At 50.1% G+C, this 22,536-nt stretch overlaps 2 protein-coding genes across 8 annotated transcripts in view; one reads left to right on the plus strand and one right to left on the minus strand.

Annotated features, from left to right (window-relative positions):
* Gyg2 (glycogenin 2) overlaps positions 1–9,851 on the plus strand; it is a 35,974-nt gene extending 26,123 nt beyond the window's left edge. For 4 of the 7 annotated variants that reach the window (XM_047536980.1, XM_047536977.1, XM_047536979.1 and 1 more), the window contains exons 9-11: positions 1,872–1,976; positions 3,205–3,321; positions 7,580–9,851. In XM_047536980.1, the coding sequence (XP_047392936.1) occupies positions 1,872–1,976; positions 3,205–3,321; positions 7,580–7,741 (384 nt within the window). In that variant the 3' untranslated portion in view covers positions 7,742–9,851. The remainder of the gene's footprint in view (positions 1–1,871; positions 1,977–3,204; positions 3,322–7,579) is intronic. The other 3 variants (XM_047536981.1, XM_047536982.1, XM_047536983.1) reach the window with 3 other exon arrangements.
* Positions 9,852–15,131: 5,280 nt separating this feature from the next.
* Positions 15,132–22,536, minus strand: part of LOC124972253 (arylsulfatase D-like) — a 33,608-nt gene continuing 26,203 nt past the window's right edge. Inside the window, exon 10 of the mRNA XM_047536525.1 lies at positions 15,132–17,678. Within this exon, the coding sequence (XP_047392481.1) occupies positions 17,302–17,678 (377 nt within the window). The 3' untranslated portion in view covers positions 15,132–17,301. The remainder of the gene's footprint in view (positions 17,679–22,536) is intronic.

Consider the following 22,536-nt stretch of genomic DNA (forward strand, 5'->3'; position numbering starts at 1 on the left):
AAGTCTGAGGCTGGTCTCAGCACTTTAGGGAGGTCCTAAGCAACATAGTGAGCCCCTGCTTGAAAAGAAAATCTCAAAAGGGCTGGGGGTGCAGCTGAGTGACCGAGTGTCCCTGAGTTCAGTCCCCAGTTCCAGATAAATAAATGAAGCTGGGGTTCTTGGTGAGAAATCGAGTTGGCTTCTCTCCCTGGTTAAGTTCGGGGGCAGGGCCGCCGGGCAGGAGTCGAGCATTTGTTTATCACATACGAGGCCCTGGGCTCGATCCCCAGCACTACCGAAAAAAGAGTCTAGTTAAATGAACTACGTAATCTCATGTATCTGCAGACGCTGGAAAGTTCTGCTTTATCCATTTTATTCGAATATCTAAGCCGGCAAGAAACCACTTCGGGGTCACTTGCCCGAGATTCTTGAGTCTTTTGCGGACCGTGAAGTCCAGGGTGCATCGGTGCTCTGCAAGGCTGGGGGCTGAGGAGCAGAGCTGGGCAGAGGGACCCAAGCTCAGGGCCTGCTTTCTTACCAGTGATCTCTGGTGTGTGGACAAGTGTCTCAACTGCAAATGAAACCCCTGGCCACCAAGAGCAAGAATCCAACCACCGTCCTCAGAGGGCTGTGAGGACGGACGGGAGTCTGCAGAAACACCTTGGTACTGGATAGTGAACCCCCGGAGCCGCCTCCCCAGCCCTTTCTAATTTTTATTTAGAGATAACGTCTCACTAAGTTGCTTAGGGCCTCTAAGTTGCTGAGGCTGGCCTCCAGCATGCAATTCTCATGCCTTAGCCTCCTGAGCGCCTGGAAATGCAGGTGTGCACCACCTGACCCAACTCCATTTTTATTTTTTGAAGCAGGGTCTGACTGAGTTGCTTAGGGCCTTGCTAAGTGGCTGAGGCTGGTCTCAGATTTGTGCTCCTCTTGCCTTGGCCTCCTAAGTAACTGGGATTATAGGTATATTCCACTGCCCCCAGTGTAAAGTTGATTTCTTATTTGAGTTGCTTCCAAGTTGGGTGGCAAAGGTCTCCTGTGCTCCATCAAGCCATTCAGGGATCCAGGATCCTCTGCTGTCTTGTGTTCTATAAAGCCATTCAGGGATCCAGGATCCTCCACTGTCCTGTGCTCCATAAAGCCATTCAGGGATCCAGGATCCTCCACTGTCCTGTGCTCCATCAAGCCATTCAGGGATCCAGGATCCTCTACTGTCTTGTGCTCCATAAAGCCATTCAGGGATCCAGGATCCTCCACTGTCTTGTGCTCCATAAAGCCATTCAGGGATCCAGGATCCTCTGTTGCCTTGTGCTCCATCAACCCATTCAGGGATCCAGGATCCTCTGTTGTCTTGTGCTCCATCAATCCATTCGGGGATCCAGGGTCCTCCGCTGTCCTGGGCTCCATCAAGCCATTCAGGGATCCAGGATCCTCCGCTGTCCTGCTCTGGCTGCTTCTGCAGTTGTGCTTCTGACAGCATTGGGTCTTTGTGCAGAGAGCAGCCACGGTCAAGTACATTGCCTGACTCGGTTTCCATAGATCTCCATTTCCTCATGGAACCTGGGCTGGCGTAGGTGGGGAGGGCGTCTTGTCCTCCACCAGGAGGGGTGACGGAAGCACAGTGGTTCTTGCTGCCCAGCATGGGGGACCCTCCTACCCCTTCTGCCCAATCCCACTGGTGGGATGCAGACCCACAACCCTGCCCAGGCATCAGGAGGCTGCACCATGGAGTCAGGTGAGATCCCAAGGAGAAGGACAGAGGAGGAGCCAAGATGGAGATTGGCATCAGCAGGCACCACCACCCTGAAAGCAGGGACCACGTTCATCTTTTGGTTAAGCCGCATCTATTCACAAAGTTTGTTTCTAACCTGTTTGCTCTTTCTTTGTAACAGATGGTAAGTGGCTCTGACATCCAAACTCCAGCCGGGATCCCATCTGAGGCACGGCCACCGTCGTCCCTTCCTTCTCCAGACCTCACTGAGACCCAAAGCGCCCGGGTACACATGTTCATTCTCCCCCACCTCCACCTTTCTATTGCTTCTGCTTTTTCCTGGAAGGTCGGTGGCATCTGAGCAGACCCTGGGTTTTCCCGTTTCACCCCACAGCATTAGCAAGAACTAGAATGGAGCCAGGCACCGTGGTGCACACCTGTAATTCTAGCAGCTCAGGAGGCTGAGGCAGGAGGATCGCAAGTTGGAGGCCAGCCTCAACAACTTAATGAGACCCTAAGCAACTCAAAATTTTAAAAAGTAGGAAAGGTTGGGGATGTGGCTCAGTGGTTAAGCGCCGCTGGGTTCGATCCCCAGTACAGAAAAAGAAAAAGAAAAGGAAAGAAAATAGAGATGGCGTGGGTGTCCCACTGAACTTTTATAACTTTTGCATCAGTGCCTGAAATCATGACGGGGACCCCCTCCTGTAACCACGGCATTGCCTGACAAGGTTCCAGGCCCTGGGGATTCTAAATCTGCCTTCGCTCTTAGACGGCCCACCCACGCATCACCTTTATTAGAGCACGATTGCTGTGGTTGTTCCGTTGCGTTGTCACCATGGTGAATATGGTACCGTGCCAAATTTGTAAATCAGGCTTTACCGTAGGTATGCGTGTGTAGGGAAAACCATCCACAAGGTTCATGTGGAGACTTCAGGCATCTGCTGGGGGTCTTGGACCATATCCCCCATGAAAAAGAAGAGACTACTGTAATTGAAAAGGAGACCTCTATTTTAAGTCCTTTTATTGTTTTCTGTAAATTTACCCTGTGAGCCTGAGATTCAATCCTTGGTTCCAGGAATTGAACCCAGGGTGATTAACCACTGAGCCACATCACCAGCCCTTTTTAAATATTTTACTTAGCGACCGAGTCTTGCTAAGTTGCTTAGGGCCTCACTAAGTTGCTCAGGCTGGCCTCCTGCTTCAGCCTCCTAGCCACCCCCCCCCAATTTTTTTACTCTTTCTTAGCAAAAATGTATTAATAGGTGTCAATCATGTTGCTCTCTGAACAATGGATGAACGGCAGGAAGACTTTCTGGGTCTCATCTTCTATCGGAAATAGTGGTTCAGAAAATCGAGGTGTGATTCAGAAATCGAGAAGCTCAGCGTTCATACCCTCCCCGCACGTCTATCTAGTACAGCTCCTTAATTTCATCTTACTTGCTCTGTTCCGTGGGCTAAGATGCGAATTCCCTGCGTCCTCCCAAAGACTAATGATGCAATGGTTGTGTTTCTAGCAGCCAGCGAGTAAAGTCCAAAGCGGCCCAGCCGAGGAATCTCTGGAAGCAACCCAGGAGCCCCCCGTAGAGCGCTGCAGACACCCCGGGCCTCAGGAAACTTGGGAAACCTTGGAGGTGGTACCCGCATCCTTTGCCTAGTCCGTCGCTCCAGATGGGTGCTCTCAGCCACCCCTGGAGTCAGCCAAATGCACACGGCTGACGTTGATCCGATTTTCAGCCTCAGTTGGTTGAAATGAGGATCTGTCTGCCGCCGATATGTCCGTCTTCTCTCTGGCGTTGGCTTGGGGTGCTTGATCTCCTCATTCCTGTCTTTGGCTCTGCTCACACCCATTCTCTCCTTAAAAGCTATTCTTCAAAAGTTGAGGTGAAGAAAGTTTAGGGGTGGATTCAAGATGGCGGGCTAGAGGAAGTCTGCTTTCCTAGTGGTCCCATGAAGGAAGGACGGAGGGCTGTTTGGGGTGAATGTGTGCGAATCAAACGCTGTTTCTTCTGTGTCTAAGAAACGGGAGACTCATTCTTCTGTTCCTTCCACTTAGGATCTCATCTCAAACTTCATTCTCTCTCCGAATGCATCGAATGAAAGCAGTTACCCACTTTTTCTTTGTCTATGAACAATCAAATCCTGCCTCTGCTCTTTAGGCAACAGTAAACCCCTTTGAGGACATAATCCCCTTCAAGAACATGCCCTCCACCATTGGGAACTGGGCCTGAGATGAACATCTTTCTCCTCGGATTTGGAATATTGCCTAATCTATCATGTGTCAGTCACCTTTCTGTTACTAGAACAAATAACCTGAGATAATCAAGTTAAAGAGAAAAAAGGTTTAGTGTGTTGATTTTGGAAATTTCAGTTCATGGTCAGTTGGCCCCATTGCTTTTGGGATTGTGTGAGGTAGAGGAAGCGGGTCACCCTCGGTGGTGGAAAGCAGAGAGAAAGGAAGAGCTGAGGTCCCATAATTCCCTTTTTCAGACCACACTCCCAATGACCTCACTTCCTCCCGCAGAGCCCCACCTCCTTAAAGGACCCACCCGCTTCCAGTATCATAGAACTTGGAACTTAGTCTTCCACATGTGGCCCTTTGGGGACATTCTAGGTCCCAACCGTACCCTATCACAACTTTTTTCATTGGCTAAATGCCTTTCTCGGAAGTTACCCTTGGAGAAAGCGTGAAAGCTTGTTCTCATTCTCACCTGGAGGGTCTGGTGAGTGCCAGGTGTCACACTGTGGACGGACCTGAGGCTCGAGGAATCACTCTGTAGCGGGCGTGGGTGTGAGATGGAGCGGATCTGCCGTGGGCAGGTTTGAGGTCTTGGTGAGCGTATCTCCCACTCTGAGCATCTCCCTGAGGTGGCGTCTGGGTCACGCACCTCACAGAACTGGGCCAGGCCTGCGGAGAAGGTGGGCGGGACAAAGCCCCACGGTGTGTCTGCCTCCTGAAGACCAGCAGGCTCCCGGCCACTCATTTGCCCCAGGGCCCACGTCCTGTGCCCACTCTGCTCCAGAGGATCCTGTGTTGCATAATGCCCTCTTTTACAGATGTAAGAGGGTTTTTCTAGTGGACTCTCATCTTGTTATGAGATACTATGTGATCATGATGCTTTCTTGTCCTAAAGGCTAACATGGCAGGTGATTTATGTCCTCATGCATTCTCAAAAGATTTAGCTCTGGAGCTTAGTGATTCTAAATCCACTGGTAGGGGACGACATGGTCAGTTACTCTGAAATAGGCTTTTGTTTACCCTGGCTCCCTCCTGGAAGGATAGGATGGATGGATACTAACATGGGAATGAGGGCTGAGTCGTGCATGCAAAAACCCTTTTCAAACACTGTGGTCAATTAGAGGGGAAAGTGTGTATAAAATTATAACTTAAGCATCTGCTATCTATCACCAAGCCCATCCGCCAACCCACAGCATCTGGGAAAAACATGTGTCAAGGTACATCCATCCATCTATCCACCCATCTGTTTATCTATCGCCTATCAATTTCTGTGTATTTCATCTGTTCACTCATTTCTCTTTCTATTTAGCTACTCACCCATCCATTCACCCACCCATCCATCCATCAACTCATCCATCCACTAATCCATCCATCCATCCACCCATCCTTCTGTCCATCCATCCATCGATACACCATCCACCCATCCACCCATCCACCCACCCATCCACCCATCCATCCATCCATCCACCCACCCATCCACCCACCCACCCATCCATCCATCCATCCATCCATCCACCCATCCATCCACCCATCCACCCATCCATCCACCCACCCATCCACCCACCCATCCACCCACCCATCCACCCATCCATCCACCCATCCACCCACCCATCCACCCATCCATCCAACCATCCACCCATCCATCCACCCACCCATCCACCCACCCATCCACCCACCCATCCATCCACTCATCCATCCATTCATCCATCCATCCATCATTCTGTCCATTCATCCATTCATCCTTCTGTCCATCCACCCATCCACCCACCTATCCATTCATCCACCCATCCACCCACCCATCCACCCATCCATCCATCCATCCACCCACCCATCCATCCACTCATCCATCCATTCATCCATCCATCCATCCATCCATCCATCCATCCATCCTTCTGTCCATCCATCCACGCATCCACCCATCCACCCATACACCCATCCATCCATCCATCCACCCATCCATCCATCCACCCATCCATCCATCCATCATTCTGTCCATTCATCCATCCATCCTTCTGTCCATCCATCCATGCATCCACCCATCCACCCACCTATCCATTCATCCATCCATTCACCCATCCATCTGTCCATCCACCCATCCATCCACCTATCCATCCATCCATCCATCCATCCATCAACCCATCCACCCATCCATTCACCCATCCATCCACCCATCCATCCACCCATCCATCCATCCATCCATCCATCCACCCATCCATCCACCCATCTACCCATCCATTCATCTACCCATCCATCCACTCTTCCATCCACCCATCCACCCACCCAATCATCCACCCATCCACCCACCCATCCACCCATCCACCCATCCATCCACCCATCCATCCACCCCTCCATCCATCCATCCATCCATCCATCCACCCATCCATCCACCCATCCATCCATCCATCCACCCATCCATCCATCCACCCCTCCATCCATCCATCTACCCATCCATCCACCCACCCATCCATCCATCCATCCATCCATCCATCCATCCATCCATCCTTCTGTCCATCCATCCACACATCCACCCATCCACCCATACACCCATCCATCCATCCATCCACCCACCCATCCATCCACTCATCCATCCATTCATTCATCCATCCATCCATCCATCCATCCATCCATTCTGTCCATTCATCCATCCATCCTTCTGTCCATCCACCCATCCATCCACCCATCCACCCACCTATCCATTCATCCATCCATTCACCTATCCATCCGTCCATCCACCCATCCATCCACCTATCCATCCATCCATTCACCCATCCATCCATCCATCCATCCACCCATCCATCAACCCATCCACCCATCTATCCATCCATCCATCCATCCATCCACCCATCCATCCACCCATCCACCCATCCATCCATCCACCCATCCATCCACTCTTCCATCCACCCATCCACCCACCCAATCATCCACCCATCCACCCACCCATCCACCCATCCATCCACCCACCCATCCATCCATCCATCTCAATATATCCTATCTACCATTTTATTGACCCATTGATCTTCCTTCCTATCCGTCTGTCTATACGTGGACAGATACATGGATCATTGATCCATACACATGTCTATTATCTCCACATGTAAACTTTTAAAAGAACTCTCCTCCCTCGAGACGTGTTTAAAGCTCGTGCTACTTTTGTGACCCATCTGAATACCAAAAAAAGGGTACGGTGTGTGTGTGTGTGTTTACACGTCTGTGCATTCACACATATTGATCCACCCCTTATAAAACAGAACCCCTGCCTTCGTGAGCAGCAGATGGAGGTGAGCAGCTCAGAGCGCTGTCTACGCGGTCTGCCTGCAGGCTGAAGCATTGCAGGCTGCATTTACCTGTGGCGAAAACTTCCTTCCTTAGCCTCGCTTGATTTTTTTTTTTTTTTTTAATATGATGCACGAACATTGAGGTTTGGGTCGGAGAAAGAGTGAAGTCTAATCTGCGGGTGGGGAGAGATCGAGTCTCTGCGTAAAGAAAACCCATGTAGATTCACGGTTTGCGGAATCCCGGGCAAGTGGGGCGCAGCCTCACTTCGGAGATGAGGGTGTAGTGACGAGACCCGAGGGCCGAGCCCGGTGGCCGGGGCCACCTCCCTGCTTGACTGACGGCTGCCCGGACCCTCTGCGGGGTCCCGTGTTCCGCAGGTCGACCTGGCCGACTCGGTCTCCCAGATGTCAATCAAGGAGAAGCTGAGGGAGCCGAGCCCCGAGGAGCAGCGGAAGAAGTGGGAGGAAGGCCGCATCGACTACCTGGGGACGGACGCCTTCGCGCGCATCCAGGAGAAGCTGGACCGCTTTCTGCAGTGACCCCCCTTGCGCCCTTCCCTCCGCGAGGGTCTGGCGGGCGCTGCGCCCCGGGCCCTGCTCCACGGGCACCTCTGGCCCCTTCCCAGGGAAACCCTGTGCCTCTCTGCATGATGAGCCCCCTGCGGTGCCGCCCGGGAGTTAGGGAGACGTGCCCCGTCCAGCTCCAGGCCCCGCTGGCCGCCCCCGCAAGCTTCCGCTGCCTCTGCAGCTGTCCCGAGCGGCCAGTGCTTCCTTGAAGCTCGTCAGCCGAAGTGAACAAGCCTACGCCCCTAGTGGACCCCTGACCTGGGTCTCGCCGAAGGGGCTCCCCAGTGCTGCCGGGCCCAGGTGCTCCCCGTCCCTCTTCCTGGGGTGAACCTCATGCACCGCGTGATTATGCGAGTCGGTGCGTCTTGATTATGTGACTGTCCTGATAACCTGAGAACGCGTGTCCAGTACCTCTGCGCCCGCTGCAGCAGAAAGCCGGTCGCTGTAGGGCTTCCTGAAGGTTCCAACACCTGGAAAGACTCGCTTAGACCTGGCGAAACCACCCATCTGAGAAAGACCGTGGCCCTTCCCCGGTCTCTGCTTTCCGTCCTGACTGGGCTTCAAGGTCCCGTGGACAGAAAGGCTCTGGGACCTGCCCGGGTATCTGGACGGAGGATGGGAGAGGCTCGAATCGGATGTATCTGCTGCCTCGGAGGAATCAGGGGTCTCCCTCCGATGCTAGCCGCTTGGTCTGCCCCTGAGGGATGCAGATGCTGGATGCTGTCCGCTCAGGGTGTGGTCAGCCACCCGCTGCGACCGTCCCCGCTCCGTCCTGCATTCCTACCTCAGCACTAAGTACCTTACAGGTCACTGTGCTATTCGAAGCCATCTCAACTGCGGGGTTCCCTCGGGAGCCCCCTCAGTATTAGCAGGCTGGACACTTGCTTCCAACTCCAAACCTCAATTGCAGACCTGTCCTTATTCCTGACACCATATGCAATCGGCTCCCTGTATCGCTGGGTGGCCGTGAGAGGGGATTGGGTTATGGGGGATTCCTCTCCACCGCAGATGGGCGTGGGGTCTCCTGGACATTGGGTGGGTCCTGGTCTCATGCACGTTCTGTGGGAAATGCAGAGGGTGTGTTGGGTGCAATGGAGTTTTGATTTACGGTCTGTCTGGTCCCTCTGGCTCAAAGCAGGTGGACGCTTTAGGAAGAGCAAGCCGGGGGAGCTCATGGTGGCACCTGCTGGTGGTGGTTGTGGGAGGATTGTCCCCGGGGGCGTCCTGGTGGCTCAGGAGCCGCCATCTTGGTTGATGCTGTTCCCATGACGATTCAGGATTCCCTTGAGCGGCCATCGGGATGTAGCCTCGGGACGGCTGGCCTGGGTGGTGGTCCACGGTCACGGTGGACCCGTGATTCTATCCTGGCAAAAGAGGGTTGGTGCTTCCTGCGATGGCGTCAGGCTATGACAAATGGAAGCCTCAGTCTAGCCAACCAGATGGGGTGTTTCAGAAAATTCACATTCGGGACTGAATGTGCCCCTCTGGAAATGGGGACCTATCTGCGGGCGGCTTGGCTTGCGGGTTGAGCGGGACCTGGAATCCCACCAGGCGTGTGGGTGTGTGCACCACCCCGTTTGGAAAAGGGCCGATGTCTTTGAATTAAAGTTTTGCAATGCTACGTGTCATCCTCCCGAGTGTCTGCAAGGGGTGCTGGGAAATCGGAATCCTGTTGCAGAGGGAGGGGACGCAGCTGCCTAGTTCCTGGGATGGATTTGAAGTGTCAGGTGGATTTTTCAGAATTACTGTTGACAGTAAAATGCAAAGAAGTCTTTCCTTACAATCCTCTGAAATCACTGAAGGTTTTGTTGGAGGAGCTTTTGGCGTGGGGAGCTCTGTCTCCTTAGTTCATTGCACGGTTACCGAGTTACCTCTAGATGCCAGGCATTGTGATTGGCAGTTCATCAGTGCATGAGAACCTTGACGATCCTTCGAAGAATTCCACGACGTCGGCATGAGGGATCTAAAATAGGGCCGCGGTGTGGCTCGGTGGTACGTGAGCTTTGCCTACCATCCGTGAGTCCCTGGGTTTGATCCCCAGCACCGCAAAGGAAAAAAAAAAAAAGGTATAAAAGAATGTTATTACCTGAATACCAATGTCACAGTTTGTGATGAGGGAGAGGGATGTGATTTGAAAAGTCTACAGGGGTGTACACCTGTCATCCCAGAGACTCCGGAGGCTGAGGCAGGAGGCTCACAAGTGGGAGGCCAGTCTTGGCAACTTAGTGAGGCCCTAAGCCACTCAGCAAGACCCTGTCTCTCAATAAAAACTAAGAAGGGCTGGGGGTGTGGCTCAGTGACAGGTGCTGGGTCCAATCTCCAGCACCATAAAAATGGGGAAACTGAGGCATCTTGAGATAGGAAGGGAAGGAGCTGACATTGGCCCCGGGGGACTCTGGATGTCCTCAAGTTCCATCCATGTGGCTACAAATGACGGGGTATCCTTCTTTATAGCTGCATAATATTTCATGGTGGATATGTAGACCCCATCTTCATTGCCTCTCACCCATTGATGGGCATCTAAGCTACATGTTCTTTCTTTCATTCATGAGCATTTGGGTTGTTTCTTGTTTTGGACGCTTATAAGTGATGCTACTGTGAAATCCTCGTCTGGTCCACACATGAATGTATTCCTGCCAGGGTGGCATCCCTGTACTTCAGAAAGCCCATCGCTTCCTAGGTGGTAGATCTTCAAACTATATAGTAATCTCCTTTTGCTACTGTGCAAGTGGTCAAAGCAGCTTACACTCCACCAGCAACACTGTGACATTGACAGCGTTCACATCCTTGTTAGCTATTTGACTTCCTCCATTCTTTCAGGGTAAGATGTTTTAGTGGATATACAGCTGTGCTGCATTCAGACTTAAATTTACTTTTCTGATTATTAAATATTCCATTTATGTTTCGGTGGCTGCTGTTTCTTATCACACTATAGCCTTTCTTTATGTATGCTGCATATTAGTCCTTTGTTGGTTATGCATGGAGGGAATACCTCTTTCACTCTGGGGATCATCTTTTTCTCTCTCTTAATGGTGTCTCTGATGAATTTGAAATACAGTTGGCCCTCCATATCGTGGGCTCTACCTCACTAGATTCAACCAACCATGGATGGAAAATTTTTAATAGAAAATTGTATCTATATTGAACACATGAAGAGTTTTTTCTTGTCATTGTTTAACAATGAAAATGGTAACTATTTACAGAGCTTATAGTCCTTTTTAAGTATCAGATGTCATCTGGAGATGATTTGAAGTATAATACATGGAGATTCTATGCATATACTGTACCATTTTATATAAGGGATTGAGTATCTGCAGATCTCATCTTTGGGTTCTTGGAACCAATCTTCCATGGGTACTGTTATGGTTTAGATATGAGATGTCCCCCCAAAGTTCATGTGTGAGACAATGCAAGAATTTTTGCAGGTGAACTGATTAGGTTATGAAAGCCATAACCCAATCAGTGAATTAATCCCCTTGAATGGACTAACTGGGTGGTGACTGTAGGCAGGCGGGGTGTGGCTGGAGGAGCTGGGTCACTGGGCTGTGCCTTTGGGGTTTATATCTGGTCCCTGGTGAGCAGAGATCTCTCTGCTTCCTGGTGCCACGTCCTGAGCTGTTTTCCTCCTCCAGGCCCTTCCGCCATTTTGTCCTGCCTCACCTTGGGCCAGAGCCATGGAGTTGGCCCACCATGGACTCAACCTCTGAAACCATGAGTCAACATAAACCAGGTGGTAACTCAAGGCAGGTGGGGTGTGGCTGGAGGAGGTAGATCACTGGGGATGTACCTTGGGGACTATATCCTTTCCCTGGCTCCATGGGGTTTATATCTGGTCCCTGGTGAGCAGAGCTCTCTCTGCTTCCTGGTGCCACGTCCTGAGCTGCTCTCCTCCTCCAGGCCTTTCCGCCATTTTGTTCTGCCTCACTTGGGCCAGAGCCATGGAGTTGGCCCACCATGGACTGAGCCTCTGAAATCATGAGCCCCAAATAAATTTTGTGTCCTCTAATTGTTCTCATCACATTTTTGGTCACATTAGAAAATAAATAAATAAAAGACTGCCTAGTACTGATACCAAGGGACAGTTTTACAGACCCTGAGATGATAATTGATATGCTCATTCTTTTCTACTTTGATGTATTTCTATTTTTGTGGAAGAAGTTAAACAAAATAGAGAAAAGTTAAAAGAGTGACATAAACAATACCAGTATGCACTGCACTTAGATTCAATAATGGCTAGCACTTTGTCATATTAACCTGACATGTTTCCTCTTTGTTTAGTTGAGCCATTTCAAAATGACTTGTGATTCTTTGGCTCTGGAGATTTTGAACATGCCACTCCTAGGAATTAGAATTTCCTTCCACATAACGATTTTACTGTTATCTCACTAGAAAAGTTAAATATAATTACATAATACCTAGCATTCATTCTGCATTGAAGCTCTCTAGACGTCTGCCAAATCTTGTTCTTACAATGCGTACCATCAATGCAGACTGTGACAGTCTGCCGCAAAATCCAGTGTGACTCACTGTCTGCTGAGGGCTGTTATCTAGTTCCAAGATGGTTCTTTGTTGCTGCATCTTCCAGAAGGAGGAACAGAAAGGCCAGAAGGAACTAAACTCCTTTCCTGAAAATCTTTCCAAATGACATTCATCCATTCAAGATGGCGGACTCTCAGGACCTCAACACCTCCCCAAAGTCCACACTCCTAACGCTTGCATGGTGGGTTAGATTACCTGATTTTGGGGGGAGACATTCAGACCCTCACAGTCTATAGGGACTGATTTTGATTGACACACCTGGCATGGGGGAGCTGCTGGTCTCAGCTGGGTTGAAGCAGAGACCTTGCTCAATATCCTATAATGCCCAGGACGATGCCCACCACAGAATAATCCAGTCCCACAGTGATAGTGTCAATGTGAGAAATTGCTGTAGGATCTCATTAACATTTTTATTTTCTGTTTCCTTGCTCTTTGCTTCTGAGGTATGCCAATACCATGCTGTTTTGAAGACTGCAGCTTTGTGGTGCATATAATGCCTCCTACCTCATTCTTTTTGCTTGAAACACCTTTGGGATTTTTCTTTCTTTTATTTATTTATTTTTTTGGTCTCCTAGGATTTTTAGGATTGTTCTCTCTAGTTCTTTGCTCTTTTGATAGAAACTGCAATTGAATTTGTACCTGGCTTGGGGTAGTATGGATATTTTAAGAATATCGAATCTTCCAATCCATGAACATAGGATGCTTTTTCTGTGTGTGTCTGTGTGTCCTCTCTAGTTTCTTTTACCAATGTTTCATAATTTTCATTGTAGAGATTTTTTCACCTCTTTTTAAAAATCTATTTCTGGATTATTTTGCTTTTGTTCGGTTTGGTATTTTGATGGAGGATTCTGATCAATGGGTACTGAATTACCATTACGTAGGGGTAAGAAGTTCCGGCGTGCTAATGAACCTTAGCATGACTATGGATAAGAAAAATGTACTGCACATTAGAAAAGTGAGACGAAAGGATTTTGCATGTTATCATCCTAAGTAAGTGATAAATGTTCACAGAGATGAAAGTGTTTATCCACACAAATATCATGCAATGTATACAAATGTTGAAACATCACGTGGTACCCCACAAATATGTCAATTTTTATGTTCGTACATATTAGCTGAAAAATAAATTTAAATTGCAATACTTTTGTTCATGAGATTGACTTTCAAAAATTCCTGAACAATTGTTGGTGGAATGCCCCAGATTCAGGATTTGTTTCTTTGCTCATCCCAGAACCAAGAGAGAGAAGGGCTCAGGTTATACTTCATGGTGGGCTCCTTTGGAAAGTGACTGAATAGCTGACTTTACAACACATACCAGATTATAACCAAGACCAAAGTCCAAAGATATATTAACAGCAGCCCAATGGAGTCACCAGCTGCCTGGCACACTGCAGTTACCCTTCTGCCTTCCTGCTGCCTGGAATGCATCTGAGATGTGTGGTGCTCTGCAGTCATCTCGAGGCCATGAAGCCAACTCTGCCTGTTAAAGATGGTTGAACAGGGAGTTGGAAACAGCCCACCCTCCCCAGGTGGCTTTTTATCAGAGCCTCATATTACCTGGCAAAAACACGCCTTTCTCTCATTTAAGGCATTCTTGTTCCCAGTCTGCTCTAGTCCTCCCTTATCATTTAAGCAGTGAGTTTGTAACTGCTATTTAGTATCTCCAAAAGAGGAGAATTTGTTATTTACTCTTTTCTCCATGAATAAATGGCAAAATCTGGTATGAGACTTCAAAGTCAAGTGGGTGTATGCAGGAGAAGAATTCCGAATGGGGAATACAAGACCAAATGGAACCATCCTGGGAGAATCTGTCCATTTATTCAGTGCTTTTGATTGGCTTTGTGATCCCACTGATTCCTGAGAAATCCCACTGTCCTGTTTCAGGAGCTGCCCAGGGAACCACATCAAGGGACCCTGGATGGCAGCAATTTCATCACATTAACTGGCTCAGACCATGAGCTTTGGTTTTGTTGAGTTGTTGTGTTTCTTTACGTTCTCGTCGAAGATTAAGTAAGAGGGCAAAGAAAACCTCAGGGGCTCTTCAAGGCACACGAAGACCTTTCTTCATGAGCCCTGAGGAAATGAACGATGTGGACGTGTGGCCGCTCTACCATGATGTTCTCCTACCCTGGGCCCAGAGTTATGGAGTCAGCCGACCATGGACTGAACCTCTAAATCCAGGAACCCCCAAATGAATGTTCTGGTCAAGACTTCTGGTCACAGTGGTGAAATCTGACTAACACAGGCATCAATTTGGATGTTTCTGGCAAACAATTTGATTGAGTTCATGGTTTTATCTAAAACCAAGAGGAATCAGGTAAAAGAGGAGGTAGTTCTTGCAGCCCAGGCTCCATGTAAGTTTCCATTTCATCACTTTTAGTTTGTGTTGGGGCTTCCCTGTTTTTCTAGATGTTTTTTCCAGTGGGTTCCTGAAGCCTGAACTCTACACGCTGCCTCCTTTGGCTCAGATTCCCTGTGACTCCATGTAAATTTCAGCCAGCCAGGACCTTAGGTTAGATTTGCATCACGATGACGAGAACAACTGAGAAGAAGGAAGGTTTATTGTGGCTCATGGTTTCAGAGGTTCAGTCCATGGTTGGTCAACTCCATGGCTCTGGGCACAAGGTGAGGCAGAACAATATGGCGGAAGGACCTGGAGGAGGGAAGCTGCTCCTGGCAACCAGGAAGCATGGGATTGAGGAGGGAAGGGACCAGGTGCAAGAATAATGTGCTAGTTAGCTCTTTGTTGCTGTGACAAAATAACCTGAGGAGAACAACTTAAAGAAGCAAAGATTTATTCAGGCTCAGTTTCAGAGATCTCAGTCCATGATTGGCCAGGTCCATGGCTCTGACCCAAGGTGAGGCAGAACATCATGGTGGAAGGGCCTGGAGGAGGAGAGCAGCTCAGGACGTGGCACCAGGAAGCAGAGAGAGAGAGACAGGAAGAGGAGGGCCAGGGACAGGATATAGTCCCAAGGACACACCCCTAAGGATGCATTTCCTCCAAGTAGGCTCCACCTCCTACAATCTCCACCTCCTCAGAGGATGAACCTTCTGAGGAGCTCAGAGTCCTCATGAGCCAGTCACCTCCCCAAAGTCCCACCTCTGGACATTGCTGCAATGGAGACCACGCCTCCAACACGGGCGTCTTTGGAGAACATTCCAGATCTAAACTCTAATAACATTCTCTACCAATAATTAATTTCCTTCCAAGGACTTTAGGGACCAGGGCAGGGAGGGGCCAGCTGCCTGGTTAGCTAACCCTTCCTCTGAGACCCTCGCCCAGGCAGCTGCTCCTACCTCCTTGATCTCTGGATTCCAGAAACTTCCATAGCTGGGCATGATGGTGGCTCCTAGTGACAGAAAAGGCCGGCATGCCCTGTGCTTGAGATGAATGGTAGGAGGACCCTCCTCAAGTACGTTCTTTGTTCAAGAACAGCAACAGGAGAGCTGGGAACAGGTGCAGGCAGATCCGACCACCATCCCTGCCCAGAAGGAGCCCAAGTTGGCGAGACCCTCATTCACATGCTAAGAGATGCGCCCAAGGTGGCCCTCACGTGACTTCAGGCACAGTTTTGACCGTGTAGCAAATCAGAACAGGCTCAAGGACTGAGTGCCATGTAGCTAGTGTCAATTTCTAGTCCCCAAACCTGTATATGCTGCTGGCCCCTGTCCATGGGGCAGCCACCTTGCCACGTGAATCCATGGGACAAATACTTCTTACTCTGAGTTAACTGGGTTGGATGTCTATGAGCTGGGGACACGGCCTCCCACCCTGGTCCCTGGAATACCACCCTCGTGTGGTCCCTGGTAGTGAAATCACTAGATATTTTTAATTTTATTTTAACTCAGGGACACTTAACCACTGAGCCCCATCCCCAATCTCCTTTTTAAAATTCTGAGACAGGGTCTCGCTAAGTTGCTGAGGCTGGCCTCCACCTTGCGATCCTCCTGCCTCAGCCTCCTGAGCTGGTGGGATTACAGGTGCGCACCCCTCTAACCCTAAGTACCTGAAGCATGCCAGGTGCCTTTCTTTGGTCTGTCCGACAGCTCCCATGGCTTTGTCCCAGGTGAAAGCCTTCCACTCAGACACCCTCTGCTCTGAGGATCATTTGCTAATAACCGGCACCAGTCGTGTGGGCTTCTGAGCAGAATGAGGAAAGGCTGTTTCTTCCAGCTAAATGATGCATCAGAATCGTCAATCCGTTCTAGGAAGCTGTCCTTATTTTCATGCCTCAGAGACTTACTCTCATTTCATTAGGGCAAGACATTCCTCAATTTCTAGTTCCTTCAATGAATAGTTGAAATCCAAAGTTGTGGGTTCCCTGATAATTATCCTTCCCAGGGAGAGACTCAGAGGGGAGGTTGCCTTTCTGTTCTTGCTTCATCCCATTGCCTGGAATGTGTATGTGATGGCTGGAGCTGCAGCAACCATCATGACACCATGAGGCCAACCCTACATTTTTAGGACAGTACAGGAGGAAGTTGGGAAGATCCTGCTTCCCTGAGGGCCTCTCCTTTCCCAAGAAAAAATATCCCACTGTTTTGTTGAAAGCTTTCTTATTCTCCATGATTTCTGTGACTAGCCTGAGGCCATTTCTAAGTGATACAGCAGGGAAGAGACAGTGACCTGAAGATGTGGCTAGGGAATCGGTCCTCAGAGATCACTGATCCCCAACCACAAGAACAGGAAAAGGACCTGGCTATTCTTTCCTCCATGACCCAAAGCAGAGAGGGTGCAGACACGTGGTCTGCAAGGCTGTGTGTGCAGAAATGGATCCCAAGGCAGCGGTGTGATGATTGGCAGGTAAGGAGTCGATGTCAGCCCTGGGGTGCCCCTGGCTGTAGGGGGTCTTGGAATCCCCGGGGACCCTCTCATTGCACAGAGAGGCCAAAGAGCACCCCCTCCCCAGCTGGAGCATGCTGCCCCAGAAAGGGAAACTGAGGCAGGACACATTGGAGGTGCTGTCCACCAGGTCACCCTGGGCATCTTCTCACAGCCCTGGCTCCTGGGGGGAGCTGTCCCCCTCTCCGTGGCACGAGCAGAAGGGGAAGGTTCCACAGCACGGCTGCAGCCACGGCTTCCACATGACGTGGCCCAGGGAGAGCTGCTGAGGCACGGGACTCAGGGTCTCCCGGTGCCGCGCCACGGCCTCGCCCACCCGCTTGATCACCGCGTGGTACAGGGGCTCAGAGTCGGGGGACAGGGGCTGGGCCTCGGCAGGGTCCCTGGAGAGGTCGAAGAGCAGAGGCGGGCTGTGGTGGGTGACGCCCTCCCCGGAGCACGGGCAGAAGTTCTGGTTAAGGCAGGACCCCGAACCCGCGGGGTGGAACCGCGGCGTCACATAATGCACCTTCCAGACTCGGCCACCTGAGGGCAAAGGGAGGTCATCAGGCAGACACCAGCTGGGCTGGACTGTCCAAGTCAGGCCTTGACCCGGGGACGCACATGGACCTACATGCTGTGGCTGTGTCCACAAAGTGCAGCCCAGGAGAACAGGGGTATCGACTGCCAGACGAAGTATAAGAGAGAAACGGAGGACGGTGCATGGACGAGGGACAGATGATAGGTGGAGAGGGAAATGGAGGAGGGTGTGTGGATGATTGACAGATGATAGGTGGAGAAGGAAATGGAGGAGGGTGCGTGGATGATCGACAGATGATAGGTGGAGTGAGAAACGGAGGACGGTGTGTGGACGAGGGACAGATGATAGGTGGAGAAGGAAATGGAGGAGGGTGTGTGGATGATTGGCAGATGATCGGTGGAGAGAGAAATGGAGGAGGGTGCGTGGATGAGGGACAGATGATAGGTAAAGAGAGAAATGGAGGAGGGTGCGTGGATGATTGACAGATGATAGGTGGAGAAGGAAATGGAGGAGGGTGTGTGGATGATTGACAGATGATAGGTGGAGAAGGAAATGGAGGAGGGTGTGTGGATGATTGACAGATGATCGGTGGAGAGAGAAATGGAGGAGGGTGCGTGGACGAGGGACAGATGATAGGTGGAGAGAGAAATGGAGGAGGGTGCGTGGACGAGGGACAGATGATAGGTGGAGAAGGAAATGGAGGAGGGTGTGTGGATGATTGACAGATGATCGGTGGAGAGAGAAATGGAGGAGGGTGCGTGGATGATTGACAGATGATAGGTGGAGAGAGAAATGGAGGAGGGTGCGTGGATGATTGACAGATGATAGGTGGAGAGAAATGGAGGAGGGTGTGTGGATGATTGACAGATGATAGGTGGAGAGGGAAATGGAGGAGGGTGCGTGGACGAGGGACAGATGATCGGTGGAGAGAGAAATGGAGGAGGGTGCGTGGATGATTGACAGATGATCGGTGGAGAAGGAAATGGAGGAGGGTGCGTGGATGATTGACAGATGACAGGTGGAGAGAGAAATGGAGGACGGTGCGTGGATGATTGACAGATGATAGGTGGAGAGGGAAATGGAGGACGGTGTGTGGGTGATTGACAGATGATAGGTGGAGAGAGAAATGGAGGAGGGTGCGTGGATGATTGACAGATGATAGGTGGAGAAGGAAATGGAGGAGGGTGTGTGGATGATTGACAGATGATCGGTGGAGAGAGAAATGGAGGAGGGTGCGTGGATGATTGACAGATGATCGGTGGAGAGAGAAATGGAGGAGGGTGCGTGGATGATTGACAGATGATAGGTGGAGAGAAATGGAGGAGGGTGTGTGGGTGAGAGACAGATGATAGGTGGAGAGAGAAATGGAGGAGGGTGCGTGGATGATTGACATATCATAGGTGGAGAGAGAAATGGAGGAGGGTGTGTGGGTGAGAGACAGATGATAGGTAGAGAGAAATGGAGGAGGGTGCGTGGATGATTGACAGATGATAGGTGGAGAGAAATGGAGGAGGGTGCGTGGACGAGGGACAGATGATAGGTGGAGAGAAATGGAGGAGGGTGTGTGAATGATCGACAGATGATCGGTGGAGAGAAATGGAGGAGGGTGCGTGGATGATTGACAGATGATCGGTGGAGAGAAATGGAGGAGGGTGCGTGGATGATTGACAGATGATAGGTGGAGAGAAATGGAGGAGGGTGCGTGGATGATTGACAGATGATCGGTGGAGAGAGAAATGGAGGAGGGTGCGTGGACGAGGGACAGATGATCGGTGGAGAGAGAAATGGAGGAGGGTGCGTGGATGATTGACAGATGATACGTGGAGAGAGAAACGGAGGACGGTGCGTGGATGATTGACAGATGATAGGTGGAGAGAAATGGAGGAGGGTGTGTGGATGATTGACAGATGATAGGTGGAGAAGGAAATGGAGGAGGGTGTGTGGATGATTGACAGATGATCGGTGGAGAGAGAAATGGAGGAGGGTGTGTGGACGAGGGACAGATGATAGGTGGAGAGAAATGGAGGAGGGTGCGTGGATGATTGACAGATGATAGGTGGAGAGAAATGGAGGAGGGTGTGTGGATGATTGACAGATGATAGGTGGAGAGAAATGGAGGAGGGTGTGTGGGTGATTGACAAATGATAGGTGGAGAGAGAAATGGAGGAGGGTGCGTGGATGATTGACATATCATAGGTGGAGAGAGAAATGGAGGAGGGTGTGTGGGTGAGAGACAGATGATAGGTAGAGAGAAATGGAGGAGGGTGCGTGGATGATTGACAGATGATAGGTGGAGAGAAATGGAGGAGGGTGCGTGGACGAGGGACAGATGATAGGTGGAGAGAGAAATGGAGGAGGGTGCGTAGACGAGGGACAGATGATAGGTGGAGAAGGAAATGGAGGAGGGTGTGTGGATGATTGACAGATGATAGGTGGAGAAGGAAATGGAGGAGGGTGCGTGGATGATTGACAGATGATAGGTGGAGAAGGAAATGGAGGAGGGTGTGTGGATGATTGACAGATGATCGGTGGAGAGAGAAATGGAGGACGGTGTGTGGGTGATTGACAGATGATAGGTGGAGAGAGAAATGGAGGAGGGTGTGGATGATTGACAGATGATAGGTGGAGAGAAATGGAGGAGGGTGTGTGGGTGAGAGACAGATGATAAGTGGAGAGAAATGGAGGAGGGTGTGTGGGTGAGAGACAGATGATAGGTGGAGAGAAATGGAGGAGGGTGTGTGGACGAGGGACAGATGATAGGTGGAGAGAGAAATGGAGGAGGGTGCGTGGATGATTGACAGATGATAGGTGGAGAAGGAAATGGAGGAGGGTGCGTGGATGATTGACAGATGATAGGTGGAGAGAAATGGAGGAGGGTGTGTGGGTGAGAGACAGATGATAGGTGGAGAGAGAAATGGAGGAGGGTGTGTGGGTGATTGACAAATGATAGGTGGAGAGAGAAATGGAGGAGGGTGCGTGGATGATTGACATATCATAGGTGGAGAGAGAAATGGAGGAGGGTGTGTGGGTGAGAGACAGATGATAGGTAGAGAGAAATGGAGGAGGGTGCGTGGATGATTGACAGATGATAGGTGGAGAGAAATGGAGGAGGGTGCGTGGACGAGGGACAGATGATAGGTGGAGAGAAATGGAGGAGGGTGTGTGAATGATCGACATATGATCGGTGGAGAGAAATGGAGGAGGGTGCGTGGATGATTGACAGATGATCGGTGGAGAGAAATGGAGGAGGGTGCGTGGACGAGGGACAGATGGTATATATATAAAGAAATGTTGGAGGGTGTGGATGACTGACAGCTGAAAGTCATAAGATGACTGACGGGTTAAGGACAGAGGGACAGGTGCATGTAGAGGATAGATATGGTGGCACATAACTCGCCCTCCAAGGTGCGTGAGGCCACCTTCCGGGGTTGGAGTCACAGAGGTTGTGCTCTGTTCTCACGCTTTGCCCCTATTTTTAAACCATCCCAGGTCCCGGGAGGATCACCCCTCTGCACCCTAAGAGTAGCACAGGTCACACAGCAGATCAGGGGAGGTCTTCCCATGGGCTCTGAGTGCAGGTGGAAAGCCAGTCAGAACACGGCCAATGGTCCCCACGCCAGCCGCTTACTCCTGTGCAGTAACCGTGACTCTTCCCAGATGGCAGGAGAAAATTTGGTTGTGCTGCAGAATCTATTTCTTTTTCTTTTTCAGGGGGGTGGTACTGGACTAAACTCAGGTGCACTTGATGCCTGAGCCACGTCCCCAGCCCTCTTTTGTATTTGATTTAGAAACAGGGTCTCCCTGAGTTGCTTAGGGCCTCGCCATTGCTGAGGTTGGCTTTGACCTCGTGATCCTCCTGCCTCAGCTTCCCGAGCTGCTGGAATAACGGGCATGCCCCACTTCCCCTGGCTTTGTGGTGGTGAATCTCATGTGCTATATAGGACAGACTGTGATACCCAGATATTTGTCCCTATAGGAGTTTAGACGTCACTGACAAAGTATGTGTTTTCAAATGAGATTACCATGTAAATCTCTAGAATTAGACAAAACCAGGTAACCCTCCGAGGTGTGGTGGGCCTCATCTAATCAGTTCATGTTCTTAAAACACACACTCACTCTCACACACGTACACACTGACCCCTCCCACACACCCACCTAAGGAGAAAGGAATTCTGTCATTGAGATTCTAGGTGAAGTTCTTATCTCCAAATTCAAGACTGTATCTTTAATCCCAGCCAGAACTTCCCGTCTATACAGTTGCCCTGAGATTTGTAGCTCCAGCCCGAGATCTGAGGATGACCCTATGTATGATCTATCTGTGCATCTGTCAATCATCTACACCTGTCTCGCTATCTATCCACCCTCATATCACATGTCTATAATCTATGTAGCTATCACGTATTTGTCTACTATGTCTATTTACCTGCTTAACATCTGTGGATTATCTATGTATCATTTATCTATCCAGATCCATCATCTATCAATCCCTCCATCTGTTTATTATCTGTGAATCTTTGTATCTATCAGTCATATTTTTAGGCATCCATTCATTCAATCTATGTGTCTAACTCTCTGCACCCACCTGTTGCTTGTCAATACCTGTCTATGCACCTATCTCTGCTGTCTACCATCTATCCTTAAGTATCATCTATCACTCTTTCCATGTAGCATCTATGTAGCTGTGCATCTATCAATCATCCCTACAGGAATCTAGATGTCCCTATGAAAGCGTATTTTCAGATGAGATGAGCATGTAAATAATTGGATGAAAGCAGGTAACTGTCCATGATTAGCTATGCATGCACCTATGCATTATGTCCATATATTCACACAGCATCTATCTACCCACCTATCCATCCATTC

Source organism: Sciurus carolinensis, chromosome X (assembly GCF_902686445.1).
Source record: "Sciurus carolinensis chromosome X, mSciCar1.2, whole genome shotgun sequence".
Classification (NCBI taxonomy): Eukaryota; Metazoa; Chordata; class Mammalia; order Rodentia; family Sciuridae; genus Sciurus; species Sciurus carolinensis.